The 24,137-nt window shown below is 28.2% G+C and overlaps 1 protein-coding gene across 1 annotated transcript in view; it reads right to left on the bottom strand.

Moving 5' to 3' along the window:
- LOC658155 (uncharacterized protein) overlaps positions 1-14,915 on the bottom strand; it is a 31,253-nt gene extending 16,338 nt beyond the window's left edge. The window contains exon 1 of the mRNA XM_015978513.2: positions 14,784-14,915. Coding sequence (XP_015833999.2) covers positions 14,784-14,807 — 24 coding nt within the window. The 5' untranslated portion in view covers positions 14,808-14,915. The remainder of the gene's footprint in view (positions 1-14,783) is intronic.
- Positions 14,916-24,137: the final 9,222 nt, after the last annotated feature.

The raw sequence follows: 24,137 nt of genomic DNA, 5'->3' as shown, positions 1-24,137 counted from the left end.
ATTCGTTGTTGATGTAACACAAGTACTTGTACAAGCGAACAACATAAGAAAAAAAATAAACAGAGATTTCGGTTCACTTTTTAATTTTCCTTCGCACCAATTTATTTGCATTTAACCAAATTATTCTCTAAATTACTTCTTCTACTAACATTCAACAGTAGTTGGCGATCTTTGGAATATTATATTTTTTTCCCCATCCCTTTTAAATTTTGTAATGATTGGAATTTTATTTTAGGCTTTTCTTTTTGAAATGAATATACTAGTTACATTTTTTAATTATGCTTACCTTGTGTTGGGTTAACAACACCAAATTAGACACAGAAGTCATAAAAATTGTTTAAGTACCTATAATAATCGCCGAATAATAAACGATTTAATACCAACTAACTGACAAATTTTTCGACATCGAATTGGTACTTCAACAATAACGACAAGAAATTTTATTCTGTAGACAATATTATGACCCTGATGTACTTTCACACTACTACATCTAATTTATATTTTTAATTGTTAGGAATATTTAATACTTGCTGTTTAAAAAAATCTAATTAATTTTTATTGGACTTTTTATACGTAAATAACAATTTAATTTATTACCAACTGTTTTTGCACAATTCTTCCATTGTGAGACATATTTTATGACATGTATTGTGACGTCCTCCAAATGTGCTTGTGTATGTTTATACATAAATGATTTCATTGTTAGTTTTTGGGTGCATGAAGAATATAGTAAAAAGTACAAAACTGTGGTTAATATGCTAAATGTTTTATATACTAGGTGATTCTTTTAGGGCCTACATTAGAAACTTTTCAAGTTCTAAAATTGCTAGAACTTTAACATTTTGTATACGATCCAAATCGACTATTCTGAGCTCAACTAAATTATTTTCAAAATGACTGAGCCTTCGGAACTACAAAAATTGGCGTCAAGTTTGAACTTTTTTAATAGTAACCCCACATTATTGTTGCATTTTGGAATTCATCTTCTCACACTGAGTAAAATTTACTTGTCATAGTTTTTGACTTATGTTAATTTTTTATCAAAATTTTTATTATCTAAGATATCACAGCCCTTGAAACCTTTACGATAAGTGAATATTTTTTTCTGCACTTGATAACAAAAGGTTTGAAGATTTTTCTAAAACTGTCAAATTCATGGCTAGTATGATTTTTTTAAAATGGTTATTAAAAAATTGCTATAACTCAGTTTTCTCAAATGGAACGACTCTATTTTCTTAAAGGCGATCGAAAAAATATCGAAATGTATGGTGACTTTTATCAATACGTCCTATACCTTTCTCTTACAATTTTGAAAAAAATCACAAAAAACTGATTTTACTTCGTAATTTTCATAGTTAATCAAGTAGACATTGCAGAATGGTCAACAATTGTCAAACTTTAATATTTTATTTAGTTTTTAGCTGGTGCATTATCAAATAATAATAATTAATAATATTTAATTAATTAATTAATTTAATTTTTAGCTGGTTCATTATGGAATAAGTTCTAATGTAGGCCCTAAAAGAATCACCCTGTATTTGCAACTGTACGATAGTCTTAGTCTTAGCTTAGAACACCCTGTACACATTTACGTCCAGATCTTACATTTTGATCTTAAAAATCTTAATGTAATACAAACAGACTCCAACTTTATTGCCCACTTCAAGCTTGGTTTTAATTTAATACTTGAAATAATTTCAAATGAAATTACGCGTGATTTAACAAACTACATCAATCAAACTACCTGGATTAAAATTCTTTCAAACTTACGTAGATCTGCTTATGATTACAATACAACAATGACTTCAAATAAATATTTGACAACTGCCATAGAACATTTTGCAAAAAAAATCCCATAAAAGACAATCCGTGATCTTGCATGTGACCTTTCTTATAAATAAGCTGAATGAGTTACGACGTTTGTCGAAATTGTATGTTTATGGAGCAAACGTACTTGCTACAAAATCTGAATAAATACACAAAATGTATGATGTATCCGAGATAATTTTAAAAATGACTCCTGGAGGCTCAAGCAATAAAAATTTATCTTGGTTCCCTTATTTTTATCGAAATTAAAGCAACTTTATTTTAACGTAAATAAAGTACTACTTACACAAAGTGCTTGTGAGAGATTTCACGATCATTACTTAGATTTTACTCTACTGACATAACGAAAGAAAAGTTTTATGAAAGAGGTGAGCAAGTTTCCTCTCTCAATGACAGGTGACCGTGATTGTTTTATTGCGGTAGTGCATTTATAAATAAATAAAAACTTGGCATGCAAACACTACAAATTTTTCGCAAATTAAAATTAGTACGAAACGGATAAAAAAAATGTTGAGCTGGAGGAGACTCCCACAAGTCGAGACAACTATTTTGATGACGTCTGTGTGGGGGCGGCAGGATAAGGACGAAAAAACCGTTATAGCAGACTTAATCTAGGACGCGCTCAAAAAAATCAATTTTCGAAACACACTATCAAAAATTATAGCTAAAAAAATTCCGAAATGTTCACGGAAATTGCTTAATTTTGAAAAGATTTAATTACTCTGTAATAAAAACATACATAATTTTTATCTATTTCGCGTATTTGTTTTCAGATTTTTAAAACTAATGATGCAATTATCATGTGCTTTGAAAGTCAAAACATGATAATGCGACCCTTCACGGAAAACTTGGCTGGAATGAGTGAAAACTAAGAAAAGAAGCAGATCAATAACGGCAGACGAAAAACTAGATCAAGAACACGCAATTTATTACCTTATCTATAAAGATATTAATTTTACGAATTTGTAGACAAAAGTGCTTAAAAATGATTGATTGATAATAATAATCGACATTTGTAACCGCGGCGCCACAAAACTTTTGAAGAAGGAATCAGACGATCGTACATGAAATAATAATTAGTTTCATTGAAAATGTCATGCAAGAGCATAAAAATGATAATTATATAGGATGGTAGCTAAAATAACTAGGTACCTGCTTCTTATAAAACTTTCAAAAGGGTATTTGAATGAGAAAAACGGAGTAAATAAGAATATCAGAAACAAAAAATGTAAAAAACCAGCTTCATTTTTAATACTTATTATACCTACATTTTTTTTCTTTAATTGGATTAAAAAATTACGTAAGTGTGCAAAATTTCAATTCATTCGTACAACAGGAACACTTTCAAATTTGGATCGAAAAATATGAAACAGACAGACAGACAACAAAGCAAGTTAAGTAAAAATATTTAAAAAATGATCTGTTCCAAAAACCTACAACTCTTTTTGTTATAGGAACTTTTAACTGAGTTGAACGTCTTTTACCATTAACCAAGAGATGATTCAAAAAATTTTTAATCACCCTGTATTATATAATAAACTACTATTAGATTTTTCCTTCTGCATCTAATTTTTTCAGAATTTTTTACAATTTTTTTTAACCAAAACTAATTAATTGAGATTAAGTCGTTGCAAAAATTATTTCTTATGTGATTTTAGAACAATCAATGCTTAAAATAAATGTTGTTTTGGGCTGAAAATCCACAAGCCACAAATATAACATAATTAATAAAAAAAATAAAAATTCAACTAAACGTAATCTTTTGGGATAATTTTATTAAGAATTTTTTTTCAAGGATCGTTGTTTTAGAACTTTAGAAATTATAAAATTTCTATTAATTTATATTTTCGGATTAGTTTTTTTATTAATTAATTCTAATTACAAAGAAGAGGAGAAAAATTCTCAAAAAATTCACGTGCATAGACGCCAGATAGTAAGATATAAAATATTCTACATACAGGGTGAGCTTGTTAAAACATATTTTCACTGTAGTATTTCAGAAACTAATAATCACATAGAATTTAGCATTTGCTCTCAATAACTTTATACTTTTCGCTATGCATGTATTTTTTTATTTTTACAATCCCTTATAATTTTAATCAATTAAATTTGATTTAAATAAATTAAATCAAATAATGTGTAAAAAATGTTATTGTTAAAATAATTAATTAAATAAAAATTAAAAAATTAAACAAACGTGATTTTAGGGTTAGCGGCAATTTTTTTAAATATTTCTGATTAACATTTATTATACGGAATTGTATAAAAATTCTGAAAAAATTCACTTGGGAAAAATAATGAATATTTAAAATAGCAAACGCCGATTTCTGTGCGATTCTGATTACTGATTACTTTTTGAAATACAGTGCAAAATACTTTTAGCAGACTCATCTTGTGAGTTTATGTTTTTTTTTCATTTGTGTTGTAAAGTTTTCGAGGGTAAAATTATTTTAAAAGCAGATATCAATGTTTCTTAAAATAGAGCACATATCTTCGACAAAAAATAATCAAAAGCAATAAAAATACATTTTTGCAATTTATGGAAAGTTTTTTTGATCACGGGTCAAAGTTTACGAAATGTGGTTAATTTCCGAATGATTTTGATTTTTATTGTCGAACATATTAATAGTGATAGTATTTATCACTATCTATCATTATGTTACAATTTGTTTGTAAAAGGATTAATCGGTAGATGTTTTCTCAGATCTTCTGATACGAGTTTTTCGGGAATAACTGGATCACAGTTTCGCAGAAAAATACTTTCTACTGTAAATGCAAATTAGCAGCTGATAAAACTCGATTTTCGTACGATAAAAGATTCCCAGTAAAATTAGCAAATGTTTTCTTAATTTTTTAAATTTTTTATAAAATAATTTTAATGTTCATTTTACTAAATAAAATTAAATAGTGGTTCTCTTCTACTTTTCTAAGGAAAAACCACTTTGTTACCAATTTTCTTAATTACCTATTTTAAGACATTAATTATTTGTCAACATTAATAAATAGCAAAACTTGCACGATGTCGATAACCAGTAATAAAATTATTGTAAATACGGTATCATGGTACCAATTGATATAAATGTTGTCATACTCGTAATAAAAATTTAATGGTATCAACAAATATCTAAAATCTAAAAGGAGATATTATAATTGAATTAACCAATAAAGCACATACATTATAATTTGATTGCTTCTACGTCAAATTGACGCCAAAAACACCATTTGTTTAGACTTGTCTTTTGCAAGAATACGCTAGATTTAAAGCCTTTTTCGTCAGTAGTTCGTTGGTTAATTATTTTCGCAAAGTTATTTTAGTTTCGTTGCTGAATTGATTAATTGTTATAGTTATCCTTGAGATACTTTTAACAGTTACTACTCGGGCTTTAACCCAACATAAACAAAAGTGTATTTTTATCTAAAAACTAAACATTTTTTACATTTGGTAATGGGAACAATCAACTCGACTCCAACTAAAAAATTAGAGTCAAGACAAATGTCTCATATGCAGATTAAAACATTTTGAATATGCAATACTATATTGAATGCAGATATTTCGTGACATTCATAACATGCAGATTATCCATTATTTCTTTGATGAAAGAATAGAACTTGGTTAATTAAGTTATGTGTTTAAATTAACCATAATTTTATTTATAATTAATATAAAGTTCAAGGCGAACAAAGGCAGACTAAAGTTAGTTTTGGTCCGCTAACCCTCATTTTCAACAGACAAGTCATTCACAGATCATGCCAAGACACATGTCAAATATTCTAAAACGCAATTTTTAAACGGAGAGCTTTAATTGTATCTTTAATTTTAGAAACACGCGAACTTTGAACACAATTTTTCAAGTTGCAATAACATTTATTACATAATATTATAGTCAAAAATAAATAAAGTGGAACGAAACTGCGGTATAAATAAAGCGAGATATGTTCTCGTCATTAATTTAATCAAAGGACGGTCATTTTCACTTTCATTGCCATGTCATTATTATTCATGCCGCATGTACTTGAATTGCCTTGCTCCAACACTTCTAATAAGAACGATAGACAGTTCACTGTACCTGGATTAAAGAAAATAACGCTCTAAATATAACACTCATCTTTTTAAAAATAAATAAACACAATAGGCGCCGTTACTCTGTTCTTTTTCCTATCACTTAGAAATTGCAAGTTAATAAACATTATTACTAGATAAATAAAGACGGGACTGATCGTTTGGACATTTAAAAAACACATTTATTTTTAACCGCTTTGAATGGACTAGATTTATTTACGCTAATCTTTGGATGTTATGTATATTTTTCATAAATCCTTAAATAAAAAAGTTATAATTCACCGAAGTTATCAAAGAATAAAATAATAAATTTAAAAAATTAATTTACATTGAAATTTATAGTGAAATCAGTGCTCTTCTCTGAAAGAAAAAAATATAATCATAATGTTAAAACAAATAATGTTTAAAATTTTAAACTCAAGATGGATCCGCGTTTTTATCTTATTTTACTTTTTGTGTTTGTTATTTTACTTCCATATTTTGTACAATATTAACCATTAAAAATTTTTAGCTTCAAGAGTAAAAAAAATATATCATCAGAAAAAATTCATCATCTCTAAAAAAGTTGGCATGTACATAAAATGTGAGATAATTATAAAACATGTGAAGTCAACGTTGCAATTTTTTTCACCAAGGTCGTGATGTTTTTATATTTTTTTAGTTGAAAAAAGTATCCTCAATTTTGTTGTAAATTGTGTCTTGAAAAAAATTTAATTTAAGGATTTTTTGCCTTTTTTAAGGAATTTTTAGTTCTATATGCGAAAAACTTATCGTTTCGTAAATCATCAGTTTTAATTTTTGAAAAACTGAATCAAAGGACACTTGTGCAGAAACACTACACGTTAACCCTAACACATTTATTCAATGTCTGTTTACACACGCAAAGTAAATAAAATCTAAAAACTGACATAATCAGTCATAAGTGTCATAACTCGCTTTATACATTTTTACATTATTATGTAACAAAGAAATTGTGTTGACACAATAAGGATAATATGCTATTCGGTTATTTCTGTTGCGATTTCTGTTCTAAATAAAAAAATCTTCTATAAATAGGTTTTAATAACAGGTATTAAGTATAATAAAAAATTAAGATTATCAGTTATTAAAAGAGTTTGTCTAGACATAAAAGGACTAACATTGCAGTGGCCTAAAATATTGTGAGTAAAGTTAGTTCAATACACATGTCAAAACAACCTTGTATAAAATAAAAAATAATAAAAACATTTGAGCGATTTCTTTATAAAACATACTTAAAATATACAAGGTGAATCTGCAAAAAGTATTTTTCTGTTTACTGTATTTTTGAGATACTCCTATAGTAAAAAATACTTTTAGCAAGGTCACCTTGTACAAGTGTCCTAGAAGTCAACTTTGAAACAGTTGAAACATCGTTTTTTTGAGTTAAATAATAGATATTTTCGAGTGTTTTTCAGTTTCAAAAGCATTATTTTGATGCAATTTTGAAAAAAAAAAGAATAAAATTTTTGTTGCTCAGTTGGAGATCAAAACAAAGTCGATTTTCGATAGGTATTTATATAGGTGATTCAAAAGTGTCGAACCAACCATCATGTGAAGGTTAAGCTATGAAGGAAACTTTTACTGTCGGTATGTCAAAATGTTTCAATAAATAAAAAAAATTAAGTCACAAAAATTTTTTAAACAAAAAACATTACAATGCAAATTTATATATATTTTTTTAATAAAACACCCTATATTTGGTACATTCTTAGATATACATGGTTGTTAATCATGCTTTTTTAATAGTATAGATTTTAATAAGTGTTTAATAAGCGTAATAAGTCTTCGTCCTATTGTGGATGAATGGTTTTGGAGCACGACGGAGGAGTGCATAAAAGTTCTCTTTGTGAAACTACTTTCGGTTTCACAATGAACATTTTGTGGAACCAAAGTAGAAAAAACACTTTTTTTAATATCAAAAAAAACTACAACAAAATATACAACAAAGAATGTTACCTACATTTGTTTAAGTAAGTTTAAGTAATACAAATGTCTGAACGAAAAAAGAACTTCTAACATAAAATACAACTTCCTTGTTTTATACCTATTTCGAAAATTTTCCTACAAAATTCTATTAAGTAATAATAATTTATTTATTAATTTATTAATAAATATGCTTAAAAAAGACATGTTATTGTTAGCATGTTATTATTTAAAAAAGATTTCTTCATTAGGCTTTTATTTTATTTACAAAAAATTAAAATTTCTGCCCTTGGAACCAACTTTTGAATGGTGATGAAAGACGTTCAGCTAAGCATAAAAATGTAGGATTTTTTCCAAACAACTTAATTCTCATTTTTTTGTAGCAACTTGTTTTTTATACTCTAGTTTCAAAAACTCAACTGAAAACTCTAACCTTTGAAAAGCTATTTCTCTTAGTTTATAAACTATCTGGATATTGTGTAAACTAGCTGAGCAGTTTGTAAACCAACCTGTTTGTTAAAATTTACCACCTAAAAGATTTAAGTCGGACTTTTGCTATGTAGCCTGGTTGGTAGGTATGTTATTCTTTTTGATCGTGACTGTACAGTACTCAAGAGTTCAGAAACTTTTGAATCATCTGTATTGCATTCTGGCAACTTTTTTAATTCATTTATATCTACAATATATATCTTATCTGCCGATCAAGGACTGATAATGTGTTAATAGGACAACTGTTCTAATTCATCAAAAGTGGTAGAAGTAATGAGTAGTACTTAGTTTTATTCCTTGTAATTTTTTCAAATTTTTCAGTGGCCACATATCTTCTCTGGCCTCCAAATTGAGTCATAAAGGTCTGCACGAGGAGTAATTCGCACGATTATGATGACAAATAAAATGCAAAAAGTTTACGACAGTACTAAACTCTTATTACATAATTAGATCTAAACTCTAGTTGGAAATGTTATTAGTTACATAAACCCCACCCTATTACTAATGTAGGAAATTTACTGAAACAGATTAGTGGGCACAAACTGCGGTCTCCAAGCTGCCAAAAAAATTCAAACAGAAATGGGCGCAAAAATTGGTTTTGTCAACTTGGAAGGAAAATTTTACGACATCCCACATCCGTTCGAAAACATTCCAAATCTTTTCTTTGTAATGAATCATACGGTGATTGATTAGTTCCATTTAAAATGCGCCGACTGTCATCGACAGCTAGTTTGTTACAACAATGAGAATATATTGTTCTTAGATAAGAAATCATAAATTGAGATTGTGCAAACATTTCCTCGGTAAACTGTTTCACCAAGCAGGTACTATCATAAACTTCCGCAGAAAAGTATGAGAGGAAGTCCAAAAATAAATTATCAAAAAATTCGCGATTAGATCATAGTTTATAAGAACGCAAAGAGCCTTTCAAGTTTTAAAATAAAACTTCATACATTTGCGGCGGTGTGTATATTGGTAATAATGCAGTGTAGGCGCCTGATATTAATGCGGCAATAAATATGTCAATGTCAAGAGCAAGCATTTGTGTTCCAATTTTCCATAGGAAAATTATTAATTTGTTGACAATATTTTATCTATTCACGCAGGACGGAATTGTTTGATAACAAACTGTTGTGCTTGGGGACCAAAAAACTATTGTAAAAATACGAAATTTTACTAAAATTACTCATTAATGATGTCATTCTTTGGTGTAAATTATTTGACAAACTAATTTGATAATTTTTAGATAATTCATATTTATTGCTATTTGGGAAAACTGTACTATGACTAATAAATAATAATGGTCGAAATTTATTGTCGCAACTTTATTACTAAACTTGAAATTGGTTTAAAAGATTATTGTCAAGAGCGAGTAAATTGTGACGTAATAAACGTAATAACTGTTTATTGAGATAATGACTATTATTTCCATATTTTCCTGAAAGAATAATAATGTGTTCATTAATTGTAAATTACCCTGTAATTGGAAAATTGGTATAAATTAATTCATTTGATTTACCAGGGTTTCAAAAATTTAAGCTATTTTAATTTCTTTGTTTAAACTATGGCTAGAAAATATACGAAAACGATTTATATAATACGATTTTTCGCACTTTTAATTTTATTTTCCGGGGTCAGTTAGACAGTAAAACAGTCATCTTATGAGGTCAAAAGACTAGTTGGTTGGTTAGTTTTCAAAATATAGATAGATGATTTTATTTCCTGAATAAATTCATATTTCCTTCTATTTAAAAATAAACTAAACATTTTTTTGTTTGAGATATGATTAAATTTACTTGCTCCAAATACCAGAGTGTTTGTAATGTAAGTAAATTTTTAAGTGAGTGCTCAACAGCTCATACCTAATGATTCATTTTTTTTACAAATTATGCGCCAAAGTAGAAGTTTCAGTCAAAAATTAGAAAATCTTAAAATATACTGTGAAATGGCTTTTTTATTTATATTGTCTCTAAACAACTATTAAAATCAACTTTATATATATACATTTACAGTTCATCATTATTATTGTACACTTAATTATTATAGGTTTGTCACCAGAATCAGAATCAGAAAGAAAATAACCAGCCAATTTCACTGTAGTCTATAAAATTTTAAGTGTTTGTTGAAGTGTCATAAAATGTTGTTAAGAACTTCAATGTCAGAATTTCAATAAAATGAACTGTTAGATACATGCTTTCTTACAAAAAATAAACATATACAGGGTGTTCTGTCTAAACCCCACATTAGAAGTTTTCGTAGTTCTAATAACGATAGTCATTTGAAAATTTGTATACAACCATAATCTCTTAGGTCCTGCTCAATGAACATATTTTCAAGATGGTAACACTTCCGATTATACAGGAAGTCGCTATCAACTTTCGTCGCTGTTTTTAGGGTTTTTAATTTTTTTTTGGATTTCCGCCTTCTTGTTAAAAAATCGATAACTCTGTCTTTTTGAAAAATTTGGAAATATTTTTTAGCTCATTTGAAAGAGGAAGCCTAGATCTTTCTTTTTCAATTCTCCAAATATGATTTCGAAATCTCTAAAACTAGAGAGTTACTGTTTTTTTAACTGACAGATGTAATTCCAAAAATTATCAAAAAATCTGAAATATCTCGAAAACCGTTAAACTTAGATATAGGAAAAGCTGACAAAAAACGGCCTTAAAATAACTCAAAAAATCCAAAAACGCAGTGAAAAACATATCTTTCACTGTTCTTTTTTCGTTTTATTTTTCTATTTCTATTCATTTTTTAAAATACTATTTTTCCTCTCGTTTTTCTGGCTTTTGGTAATAAATTTAAATTTAAACGTGTCAAAGCTTGCAAAACTTGAAGTGTGGGGAAAGGAAACGTTACCTGGCCTGAGCCAAGGATGAGATGAGTAATTTAAAGCAGACAACCACACTTCAGCATACATAAACCTTGAACTAAAGAAGGACGAAATTAAATAAAAATGTATCCTGTTTAGACACCATCAAATCTACTTCCGTTTTAACTGACCCGATTTGTAGCTATCAATTTTAATAATAAATTGAGAGTAATTTGGATGCAATTGCCAAATTTAACCAACAACTAGTATCAAATGGGTACGTGGGTAGGATGTGTTCTTACGTCATAGCACAACATATGCAAATATTTGTTACACATTTTTAGGAACACAACCACTGACATTGCTACTCATCTAATTAGACAATTAATTTGATGGTACACATCATGGTTTTTGTTCAAAGAATTTGTTCCACGGTAAGGCAAACATCAACAATGACAATCAATTAAAGATTTATTAGCTTAACTAGTTTTATCCAGATGGAAATGTATTAACCAAAATAGACCGCCTTTATGTGAATATTTGTGTCAGAAAGTGGAAATTTTAAGGTGAAATGAACACGTCTCTGTTGATTGATGTAGTTCAAGAAGTCCTAAAAAGTGGTTAAATGGATACAAAGGAAACACTCTCTGTGTAGAAAAATTCCAGGTGGTCTCTGATGACACACTTTGAAACGAAAATGGCTCTTTATACAGTTTGATTTAGTAAAAATCACTAAACCACTAATGTCACTCACAGGATGAGTCAAGGATAGATAACTTATTTCCTTTTTTAAATTTTTTAGTATTTCTGTACCTATGCATGTTTTCCTTTTTTTATTTAATTCTTTTGAGTTCTTTAGTTTCCTGTTGTAATTATTTAATTAATTTAATACAGACTAATTCAAGAAATTGCTTATTAACTTAATATGTATTATTAATTGTTAATATTTATTATTAACATCCTATATACCTATCAACATACCAGAAATATTTCTGCAGATTTTTTTAATAATCTTTAAAGGAAAATCTAAAACTAGTCATTTAAACTGATTCACCGTGTTTACAAGTATTGCAAGTATTTTCGCCAAAAAATCCGACAGTTTACTATTTTTTCAAGAAAAAAAGAATGAAGAACATTGTTGCAAATTATAAACAAAAATGGAAAAATGTTGTTTACTTCAAGAATATTTTTTCCAGTTTTTTAGAATAACTGGATGAATTCAGGATGGGGGACTTTTTTTCTTATTTTCAAATTTTTTAGTATCCCTTTAGGTTATTGTAATCCGTTAATTAATAGGTTAATAAGGTTGGGTATACCTTTTTTATCATTTTGTTCTAATTGAATAATTATTATAGTTTAGTTCAGACTGATTCAAAGTATTGTCTAATTAACTGTGCCATCCTCCTGTATACCAGAAATTTTACTGCATTTTTTTATAGTTTTAAGGAAAATCTAAAACTGAACTGATTGATGTCCAATGCAAGTATTATAACTTATAACAAAGAATTCATTAGTTTACTGAGAGTTTTTTTCCACCAAAAGGTATAGAGAATAAAATAATATTGCAAAATATTAAAATAAAAATAGAAAAATATTGTTTACTTCAAGAATATTTCTAGGTTTTGATGATTTGATCTGAATCGTTATCTTTCCTAAATAACTGGATAAGTTAATGATAGGAAAGTATGTTTTTTTCCTTTTTACTTTATTTAAAAGATGTTTGATATTTTTTAGTTTGTTGTAAGTCGTTAAACTAATTCAGTACAAACTGATTTAAAAAAAATGCTTTTAAATCACGTATATCAGAGAAATATTCACAGTTTTTTTTAATTCACCACTTATGTACATTTTCAACTAAAAATTTGTCAATTTACTGAGATTTCTTTCCACCAAAAGGTATAGTGAATAAAATAACATTCCAAAATATTAAAATAAAAATGGAAAAATGTTTCTCCTGCAAAAGTGGAAAAGTTAAGGACAGGTAAATTTTTTAATTTTTTTATTTAAAATTTTTTAATATATTTTTTTAGTTTGTTGTAATTCATTAAATATAATTCACTACAGACTGATTTAAGAAAGAAAAATACTTTTAAATATGGTCTAATATGTGTCATCTTGTACATCAGAAATATTTCTCATAGTTTTAAGAAAAATATATTGTAGCAACGTTTTCTTTGTACAGGTTAAATTTTTATTATGATTACCGTATCGTAAATATTTTCGGGTCACGCTTTGCAAAACATCTTATTGTAAGGGTTGCTCATCTTAATCACCATTATCTGTTGTAAAACTTTTTTGTGTGCAAAGAAATGTTGCTACAATAAAACTAGTTATTTAACTGATTCATATACAATGCAACGAACAATTCATCAATTTAATGATTTTTTTTTTCACATAAAGATATAAAGAATAAAATAATGTTACAAAATATTAAGTATTTTTTCTTTTTTATTTCAAATTTTTTGGTATTTTATATTAGTTTGTTTTAATAATTCATTAAACATAATTCAGAACAAACAAATGCAAAAAATGGTTTTAAATATGGTCTTATTAACCGTATTATCCTGTATATCAGATAAATATTTCTAGATTTTCTTTAAGTATCGTTTAAAGGAAAACCTAAGACTAGCCATTTGAACTGATCCATGTTACAATGCAAGTATTTCAACCAACAAATGCATCAGTTTACTGAGATTTTTTCCACAAAAAGGTCTAAAGAATAAAATAATGTTGGAAAATATTAACATAAGAATAGAAAAATGTTGTTCATTTCAAGAGTATTTCCAGTTTTTAATGATGATTTGAACTGAATAATGGTTATAACTGTATAAGCTAAGGATAAGTAAATATTTTTTATTTTTTTTATTTCAATTTTTTTGGTATTTGTTTGTTGTAATTTGTTAATTATAATTGAATACAGACTGATTCAAGAAAAAAGATTGTTTTTAAGCATAGCCATACATCATCCTGTGTATCAGAAATATGTCAGAGTTTTTTTCCAAAATCTAAATCTAAAACTAGCCATTTGAACTGGTTTAAGGTATTTCCAACCAAAAATTCGCCGGTTTACAAACGCAAACAACAAAAATAAATAAATTTTGTCATAATAGGATTTTTTAATGCATAAGGTTTAACGCCATACTATCAAAAATCAGTGCAAATTATAGAGGTTCAACTGTATATTCAAGGAGAAAACGCACCCAGTGAAGGCCACCAAATTTACACTAGGAAGTAAGCCAACTATTTTGGAAGCGCCTGTATTACATAATTGATTCTTTCGTCATTTTCAGCACAAAAATGCACAAAATAAAACCGCCAAAGCGTTAATTTTCACTTGATTAGCAATAGTAAATTAAAAACAAATCGTCATCAAAGCAACTCGTATTATTTTCCTGATTCAAATTGTATCTAATTTCACTTAACACCTTCTTGTTTATAGCCGATGAGTGTTGATATGTGACGTTGTACCTGACCTGTGCAAATTAGCAACGTGATAATTAAAATCAAGTTAGGTTTTTTCGCATCTGCGTAAAAATTTGTGTGACCTATCGTTATTTTTTGCCAAAAAGCACAGACAAACAAATAAATCACATTTTTAACGAGTCCATCAAAGCCGTAAAAATTTAGCAAAGTTAATCAACACGCAGTTACCTTAGACAGTTCCTTTAGTTCCATGTTATCAAGTATCGGGGTTTGTTCAAATCATAATTCTGCAATAATTTATTACCGGAACTAAATAGATAGGTGACCGTTGTAGTCAGGAGTCTACACTGGGGATTCGCATAGTCAACCATTTATTTTCAACTTTGGCAACATGCTAAATATAATTTGGATACGGGTGTGTAGCCCCACTACGTCATAAATTCTATTTTGAATTCCTGTATAAGCTAAATTCGTCCCAATTTTTGGTGGCTGCTGCAGACACGTGCAACTTAACCGCAATTAATTGCGTTCTAATTAACAAATAAAACAAGCGCCAGGCGAACCAAAGGTTGTTGAAACGTCATGGTTTTTTCTAGTCCTAATGCAATTAGCGCTGGAGTAATTATTTTAAACCGTTTTCAGCGAAACCAAAAAACCTTTGATAAATGTAACGCAAACACACCTTGCATTTGAATCTGTAAATGGTGTGATATAAATGTCAAATATTGATGAATTTTTGCTCTTGCAGTGAGTGCAAGATTGCCTTGTAGCAAAGTGTGTTTATTTATTAGATGACGCGAGAGAAAAAACTTAAATAATGATAATGAATTCACTCTCATTACCATCCGGAAACTAAGTCGGAAGTTGCTAGCATTGACTGTGCCGCACAATAGGAGCGGTAAAAAGTGCAGGGAATGACCATTTTTGGGTTTGCAATAACACATTATTTTCAAAAATCGAGAATTTAGATCAAGTGTTTATTAGAAGGTGTAGGGTAACGTATACCTTTGTGTAATGTCAAATGTCTCATATTTGTCTACACGTGTTAGTGTTTTTTATTGTTTAGGACGCATACCAAGACATGAGAAAAGTGGAATTATGTAAATTAAAAGAAAATCGTTCCAGGATGATGAATCCGCACGTAATTTAATTACCTACATTTGCATTTGTGCATGTTAACAGAAAGGAAATTTTCAAGCAATCTTAACGTTGTTTGTTGACATGATTATTTTAAAAAGGTATTAAATGGATGCAAAAAACTGATCATTAATATTTCATAGGCGATAAACTCAAAAAAATAAACGTATAAAAATATATGTGTATTGCACAAAGGTGTTGAGCTGACACATTTTACAAAATACATATACATAATATGTATTTTTTTTATCATAATCATATTATGACAAAAAAACTAAGACACCCTGAATGCATAATTATTTTTTTAGTAATAATCACACAAAATTCAGCGTTTGCTATTTGCTATTATTAGCAAATTTATATTTTTCTATGTGTTCGCGAATTTTTTCAAAATTTTTTTACATTATTAATTAAGTAATTAATAATAACATTAAGACGCTCCTTATTGATAGATCCAAAAATAATAATAAATAATAAAACAAATTTTGGACACTAGCAATAATTTTTTTACATATTTTTGCCTAAAACATCATTTTTTTGGTTTGAAGCGACAGTGGAAACCACTAAATTTTGATTAATTAATATTGTAATAACTATTTTTAGTTTTTTAATATTAATACATACAGATTGAACCAAAAGTAAGGCACAAAATACATATCTTTGTATTGTAAATAGTCATTTTTCAAAAAATTCTCCAACAGTTCGATTTTACTTTTTTAAATGCTATATTGTTACATTATTCATTATGTTAATCGTTCTTATTTTTTTAATGACAACCGATTTTTTTGTTCACTGTTTTAGATAATTATCTTTTTGATAAGAAAAATAAAAAAATATATTAAAATATGAAAAAAATAATAAAATAAAAAATATAGTGACAATTAAGCATAAGGGGTTTTATCTTTTTGTTTTCGTCTTATTTTATTTGTGGATATTGTTTTTTATATTTTTTTGTGTAAAATTAGCACAAAAACATTAACATTACACCTAAACACAAAAAATTAACAAAAAAACATCTAGTAAAATAAAACAAGAACGAAAAACTCTTTGTGTAACACTCCCAATAACTTTTATAACTGTTTTGTTTTAATTTTTTCTTTTTTTTTGAATTTTTTTTAATTTACTTTTTGGAATTTGTTATATCTATTACCAAAAAGATAAAAATGTGTGCTATCTGAAACACTAATGAAAAATGTCAGCTGTGATTTAAAAAAATTAAAAATGACGTAATTTTTAATTAAAACGAATGAATGAATGGAATGAATGAAGAATGGAATGTCATTATTGACTATTGTGTCAGTTCAGTCTGTATTTTAATTAATTAATATTTATGATAAGAAACTGTAGGAAAATCCTGAAGAAATTTACTAATAGAGAAAAATACAAACTATTAATAGCACATGCGTATTTCTGTGTGATTATTAGTTTCTCATAGAATTGTCAAAATCTATAACTAAACTATTGTGTGATTTAAAATTTTGGTCTTTGCATTATTTTGTTTACTTTTAGAAACAAAACTGTTATAGAACAATAAAAAACACAATTTTTCATTACTCACAAGAATTTTAAAGAAGAAAGTACAACAAGAAACATGTTATTATATTACTGACAGTATTATTTCTAATTGGTCAGAAGTTTTGTTTGCTTATCTGTTATGAAATATCAACTAATCTGGAAGATACTAAAAAAACTAGCATTGATTTTCTTACTGTAATCTTGAATTAAATTAAATTTATGTTTTTATTATTATAGACAAGGCTGAACCTATCACCAACCATCACCGATTTTTGTTTCTAAAGAAGTAGCTAAAAGCTTATTTTGAAAATGGTTTAACCACTTGTATTCAAAGGTATACCATAGAAAAAATGTTGAAAGTACGTTCTTGTAAACTTACTCATCTTGTGTTCACATTTTAGCTCAAAAAAATTTGTGTAATGTGATAATTCATAAACTTTGGTGAAATATTTAGCTATATCATTGACTACAAGAGGATGGCGTACAGTCACGATCAAAAAGAACGGGCTAGATAGCAAAAGTCCGGCTAAAGTCTTATAGGTCATAAATTTCAATAAACAGGTTAGTTTACAAACTGTCCAGCTAGTTTATAAAGTTGCCAAACCAAACGGTTTTAAGGGTGTCATTCTTTTTTAACGTTACTGTACCTAAACCATAGCCTAAACCCATCTTGTAGAGTATCTAATAAGTAATATATTTAAACAAAATTTGCAATATTGACTACTTTACGATTAAAATATTATAGTTTTAAAATTTCATCAGTCACATTTTTTCAGCGATTTGCATAGTTAGAACTCTCATCAATTGAATTTAAATTGTAGTATTTAAGTGTAGCATTTTCTTCTATACGAAAAAAAATTGGAAATTAAAAAGCACAAACTGTTTACAGTATAGTGTGGTAGTATACTTCTAATAATTATTATTTTAAACAATGGCAAAATATTCTGTTTGCAGACAAGTAGTTTTAAATAAAGATGTCAATAACCTGTAACTCGCAAAATATACTTTTGTTATTGTAATTTATTGTCTACGCTGAGGAAAGTTAGTTTTTTACTTACTATTATCTTTTTGACGAGATTTATAATTTAATATTCCACCAATTTACACTGGTAATTATGTATGATGGTCAAAAACGCGGATAAATATTTATTAGTTACTTGTATTCGCATTAATGAATCAAAAATTCATTTAATATTAAAGTAAGTTAAAAAAAAGTGGAAAATTTGGTTGGACTAATAAAACTCTTCGGTTTTATGACACTGGTTTTAATAACATTTAAACGAATAAATTTGAAAAGCACATTCTTGTATTTTGCCGCAGATAAAACACAATTTACGAATCATGAAACAGTTGAAAAAATTTAATTTTAAAATCTTTGCAGAATTTATGACGGCACTAAAGCGGCTATAAATAAAAAATTAAGTTGTTCAATTGTTTGAAAGCAATTTTAGTCATGTTTTATGACAATAAGTAATAAAAAAGGTCACGTGCTTATAATTACTGAGTGAACCTTACTTCCTGCTCTCAAAAATTTGCATTCTCAATAATTGGCTGATCATCTTAACAAACGCAAATAATTTCATAGTTCCGTGGGTGGTTCCGTGCGATGATTCAAGTACCAACAAAATTTACTAGCTATTGTTGAAGATATTTATTTTAAATTGAATTAATATTACAGCCGTTGTTATGTCTGTTGCTTTTTTATGGAGAATACTCATGTCGAATAAATGTGGGCATGCTACACCTGCCGTCACATTTTCAAACTAGCTGTGGCTAGCTATCAGAACCTTAGAGAATGTGAAGGTGTGAGGCCTGGAATGTAAAAATTACATTGAGCAGCGGTTTCTAGATAGCGCAAACCTCGACGTCTCAAATAATTCATTTCAAATGATAAACACGACATGAATAACAGCCATTTACTTAATTATCCATGAAGATCATGAACTGGCAACAATTAATTAACTGCTGAAATTGGATTTTACGCATCATTTGCCTCTTCACACTTTTTCGAAATGTATACAGAGTGGTCCAAATTGATGATAGTTACGTAACAAGTCGGCTCGGTAATTAGAGACTTCTTCAAGGCAACTTTTTTAGTCTGAACTGTTCCCAAGATTTTATTATAGACCAAACAGATAAAGCGATAATTTATGACTTTTTTTGCAAAATGTTAACATGCAAATTTTGCATATAAAAACGCTGTCGTCACAATTATGGACACATTAACCACTAGAAATTTTCCTTTGTCATCTGCCTAAAATAATAATTAATCATAAAGTACACATTTTTTTCATGTTGTTAATACAGATGAGAAAAACACGCTTTTTAATCCGACTTTTATGTTGTTTTAGGAGTTTGGCGAATTATTATTGCTTCAAGCAAATTTTTTGATTATTCATCCGTAAAAAGTAAAGAAGTAAAGAAAAAAAATTGCTTTCAGTTTTTACTATAAGGTGATGTTATTAGTTCAAATTAAAAAAAAATGGCATTTCTTGTTCTTCCTCTTCCATGCAAATTTTGAATATAAAAATGCTGTAGTTACATTTATGAGTATACTAGACATCAGAAATTTTCTTTTGTCGTCTGCCTAAAATAATAATTATTAATTAACCATATAATATACAATTTTTTATGCCCTTAATACAGATAAGAAGAAAACGCTTTTTAGTCCGAGTAGTACGAATTTTATTGCTTCAAAAATTTTCTTTGATAACTTATTCATTAATAAAAAAGTAAAGAAAAAAATTGGCTTATATTATTAATTATTAGTCATTACCTACTACAATACAGGGTGATTCTTTTAGGGTCTACATTAAAAACTTTTTAACTTCTAATATAGCTAGAGCTTTAAAATTTTGTATACGATCCAAATCGACTATTCTGAGTTCAACTAAATTATTTTCAAAATGGCTGAGCTTCCGGAACTACAAAAAATTGGCGCCAACTTTGAAATTTTAAATAATAACCACACATTTTTATTGCATATTTGAATTTACCTTCTCAACTGAATAAAATTTACCCAAGTTATTGATACGTATCTGTCTTAGTTTTTGAAATATGTTAATTTTTTTGTTAAAATTTTTATTTGCAAGGGTTTATCTAAGATATCAGAGCCCATGAACCCTTTACGATACGTGAATAATTTTTTTGCTTTCGAAAACCAAAGGTTTAAAGAGTCTTCTAAAATTTTCAAAATTGTCAACTGTCAAAATTCAAGGCTAGTATGATTTCTTCAAAATGGTTATCAAAAAACTACAATAACTCAATTTTTTCAAATGGAACGACCCTATTTTTTTAACGGCAATCGAAATAGAGATATTTATGGTGAGTTTTATCAATATGTCTTACACCTACCTTTTACAGTTTTTGGAAAAAATCACAAAAAACGGATTTTACTTTCAATTTTCATAGTTAATCAAGTAGACCTTGTAAAATGGTCAACAACTGTGAAACTTCAGTACTTTATTTAGTTTTTAGATGGTTTTTTATCGAATAACTAATAAAACAATAATATTTAATTACAATTTATTATAACTAAGTGAATTCTGTAAAATAACTCAGTCAGTCTGCCATCGAATTATGAACTTCCTGATTGAAAATGATAAATAAATCGAACATTTCTTTTAATTAAAAGCACATTTTTATCGTTTTTCAAAAGTTTACTTGTTTTATTTCAGTTTAGTGATTATTTCAAAAACTGTAAGAGATGGATATAGAAGATGTCAATGAAAGTCTGCATAAAAATTGATGTTCTTTTGATTGAAATTGAAAAAGAGGGTCATTCCATGTTTGTGAAAAAACTGTTTTATAATATTTTTTAATCATTTTCAAAAAATCATAGTAGCCTTGCAATTTGACGTGTATACATATTATTTATTTCTCCATGTAAAAATGTTTTTTTGGTTACTTTTTTTCGGTTCCGATGCCTGGCAAGCATAATAAGGCAAACCTTTCGGTAATTCATTCATTTAAAGGAGCAGCTGCACCTTTGGAACAAGTTTTGACTTGTCGGCATGGAAAGTTTTCCTTCCTGAATGAATAGAGCGTGCCCTCGCTCGATGAGAGAGAGAGACTTTTAAAGCAGGTAAATTCGCACGAGATTTGAACGGTTGAAGACCCGAAATCCCAACTTTAGCCGCATTCTACAAGATGGCAATCTAGCTGTTTTAAACATAAATTGCCAATTTGAAGATTTTCATGCAAATTGAGAGAAAGTTGCTATGCAAATAGAAAGAAGCGCAAATTGGACTCATTGATAAAGAATTTTATCGCTTCAAGGACGAAAAATTCGTCATTATTGTGTGGCGAATTATTTAAATTCCTGGTACGCCACTGAGACATTCTTCGCTGATCCAGTCTGAATTCTCAAACGATCGTGGAAATTTCCACATACGTCCGATAAAAAAAGTACCGTAGGCTATACAACACTCGTGTACGCCAATTGGGTGAAACAGGACCGTATCGCGATTTTCTCAAAAAACTATTTTTTCCGTTCATATTTTTTTACTGGAAAATTCGCCGAGAAATAATGGTAATAGGCCATTATGGAAAAAATTAAATAAAATAAAATAAAATACAAACCCTGTAGCCTAAGGCTACTCAACTCAACCACAAAATAAGAATAAAGAAAAAAGTATATACAGAGTGAGTTTAAAGTAATGCTTAATATTCTTAATTCTTTTATTTGTCAAAAATAAAAAAATGCAGAAACTGGTAACTTGGCATTTTAATTAAGCTGAAGTTTGACTTAACTGGATCAGTCATGGCGCCAATATGGCGGTCATATATTTTTTTAATGTAACGATGATTTTTCTTTTATAATTAGAAGCCTTACTATTAGGCCTTTACAACTGTCCTACCTATTTTGAATGTGGATAAAGGGAACACGAAAAAAAAATCGCATTTCTAAAGTAAGAAGTAAGGTATAAAATTCATATGAATTAGCCGCCTATGACTAAACCAGTTGTCAGAATTGACATAAGTTAACTGTTTGTGCATTTTTATTTAATTAAAAAAAAACAAAAATATGATTTTTTGTGAGCTTCTAATCTAATCTTCTAGAGCTTATAATTATATAAAAAAAGGTATCGTTCCATTTAGAAAATTCTATGATAACGTCATGGCGCCGCCATATTGGCCGCCATGACTGATCCAGTTAGGTCAAACTTGAGCTCAATTAAAATGCTAAATTACCTGTTTTTGCAATTTTCTTATTTTAGAAAAATAAAAGAATTACGAGTTTTATGCGTCACTTTAAACTCACTTTGTATAAAATTTAAACAATAGGAAAAATATACATACAGGGTGATTCTTTTAGGGACTACATTAGAAACGTTTTATCGTAACATCTAATAAAATTAGAGTTTTAAAATTTTATATAAGATTCAAATCGACCATTTCGAGTTCAATTAAACTATTTTCAAAAGGGCTGAGCTTCCGAAACTGCGAAAAATTGGCGCCAACTTTGAAATTTTAAATAGTAACCAAACATTTTTATTGCTTTCTTGAATTCACCTTCTCAAACTGAGTAAAATTTATCAAAGTTGTTGGTACTTATCTGTCAAAGTTTTTATTGCTTTCTTGAATTCACCTTCTCAAACTGAGTAAAATTTATCAAAGTTGTTGGTACTTATCTGTCAAAGTTTTTGACAAATGTCAATTTTTTTGTTAAAAATTTTCATTTGCGAGGGTTTATTTAAAATCTCGCAGCTCTTGAGCCGTTTGCGATAAGTGAATGATTTTTTTGCACTCCAAACCGAAGTTTTGAAGAGCCTCCTAGAATTTTCAAAATTGTCAACTGTCAAAATTCAAGGCTAGTATGATTTTTTCAAAATGGTGATCAAAAATCGGCTATAATATTATAATATAATATAACAATAATATTTATGTTGATTTTTATCAAAACGTCCTATACCCATCTCTTACAGTTTTTGGAAAAAATCACAAAAAAAGGATTTCACTTCGTAATTTTTATAGTCGATCAAGTAGACATTGCAAAATGGTCAACAATTGTCAAACTTCAACATTTTATTTAGTTTTTAGCTGGTTCATTATTGAATAAACAGGAAAACAATAATATTTAATTATGGTTTATGCTAACTTAGTGAATTATGTAAAGTAACTCAGTCACTTTGCTATCGAATTTTGAACTTCTTGAGTGAAAATGGTAGACAAATCTAACATTTCTTTTAATCAATGGCACAATTTTATTGCGTTTTTCAAAAGTTACTCGACTAAAAATAAAAATAATGAGCCAGAATTCTATTTTTTGCGATTATTTCGTTATATTGGAAGTTAAAAAAATTGTATGTAGTTTAAAACAATCAGCCTGTATAACTGCAGGGATGTTGGTACAAAAATAAAAGTCGAAAAACGTTATATAAGGACAGAAAACTTAAAACTAAAGAAGATGTAAAAAGAATGATGGAAATGGAAGTGGGTGCAAGTCCGGCCCTGTCTGTTTGAAACATTCAATGCAAGAAACACATTCACCACACCTCTCGCCTCTCTTTCCAATCTACATATTTATTATTTGTACAGACAGAATAGGATAGGCCAATAGTCGGTGTCTTGTAACACCTTCGTGGAACAGCCTTGACTGTTACTTCCTTAGCGCATGGGCCAATGTCTAGATGTAGATTATTGCATCATCTGTTGAAAAATGTTTTTTTTAAGTGGCGTCAGCACTTTGTCATAATTACTTTAGTACCTATACATTATTTCGAGTAAAATTTTGTTGTGTAATCGTGACTCAATAGGCAAATTTGTGGTACTTTCACGCATCCAAGAAAGTACTTACTTAAGTTCAAAAAGATATTGTTTGATTGATGTCATATCTAACCTTACGTAACTGATACGAAATTTTTTAAATGAAATCCTTATCAAAAATTATTACGAAATAAAGGCCGTCTACTCTTCTTCCGCGATCTT

This window comes from Tribolium castaneum, chromosome 1 (assembly GCF_031307605.1).
Source record: "Tribolium castaneum strain GA2 chromosome 1, icTriCast1.1, whole genome shotgun sequence".
In the NCBI taxonomy this organism is placed as follows: Eukaryota; Metazoa; Arthropoda; class Insecta; order Coleoptera; family Tenebrionidae; genus Tribolium; species Tribolium castaneum.
This window is presented reverse-complemented; position numbering and strand designations above follow the sequence as displayed.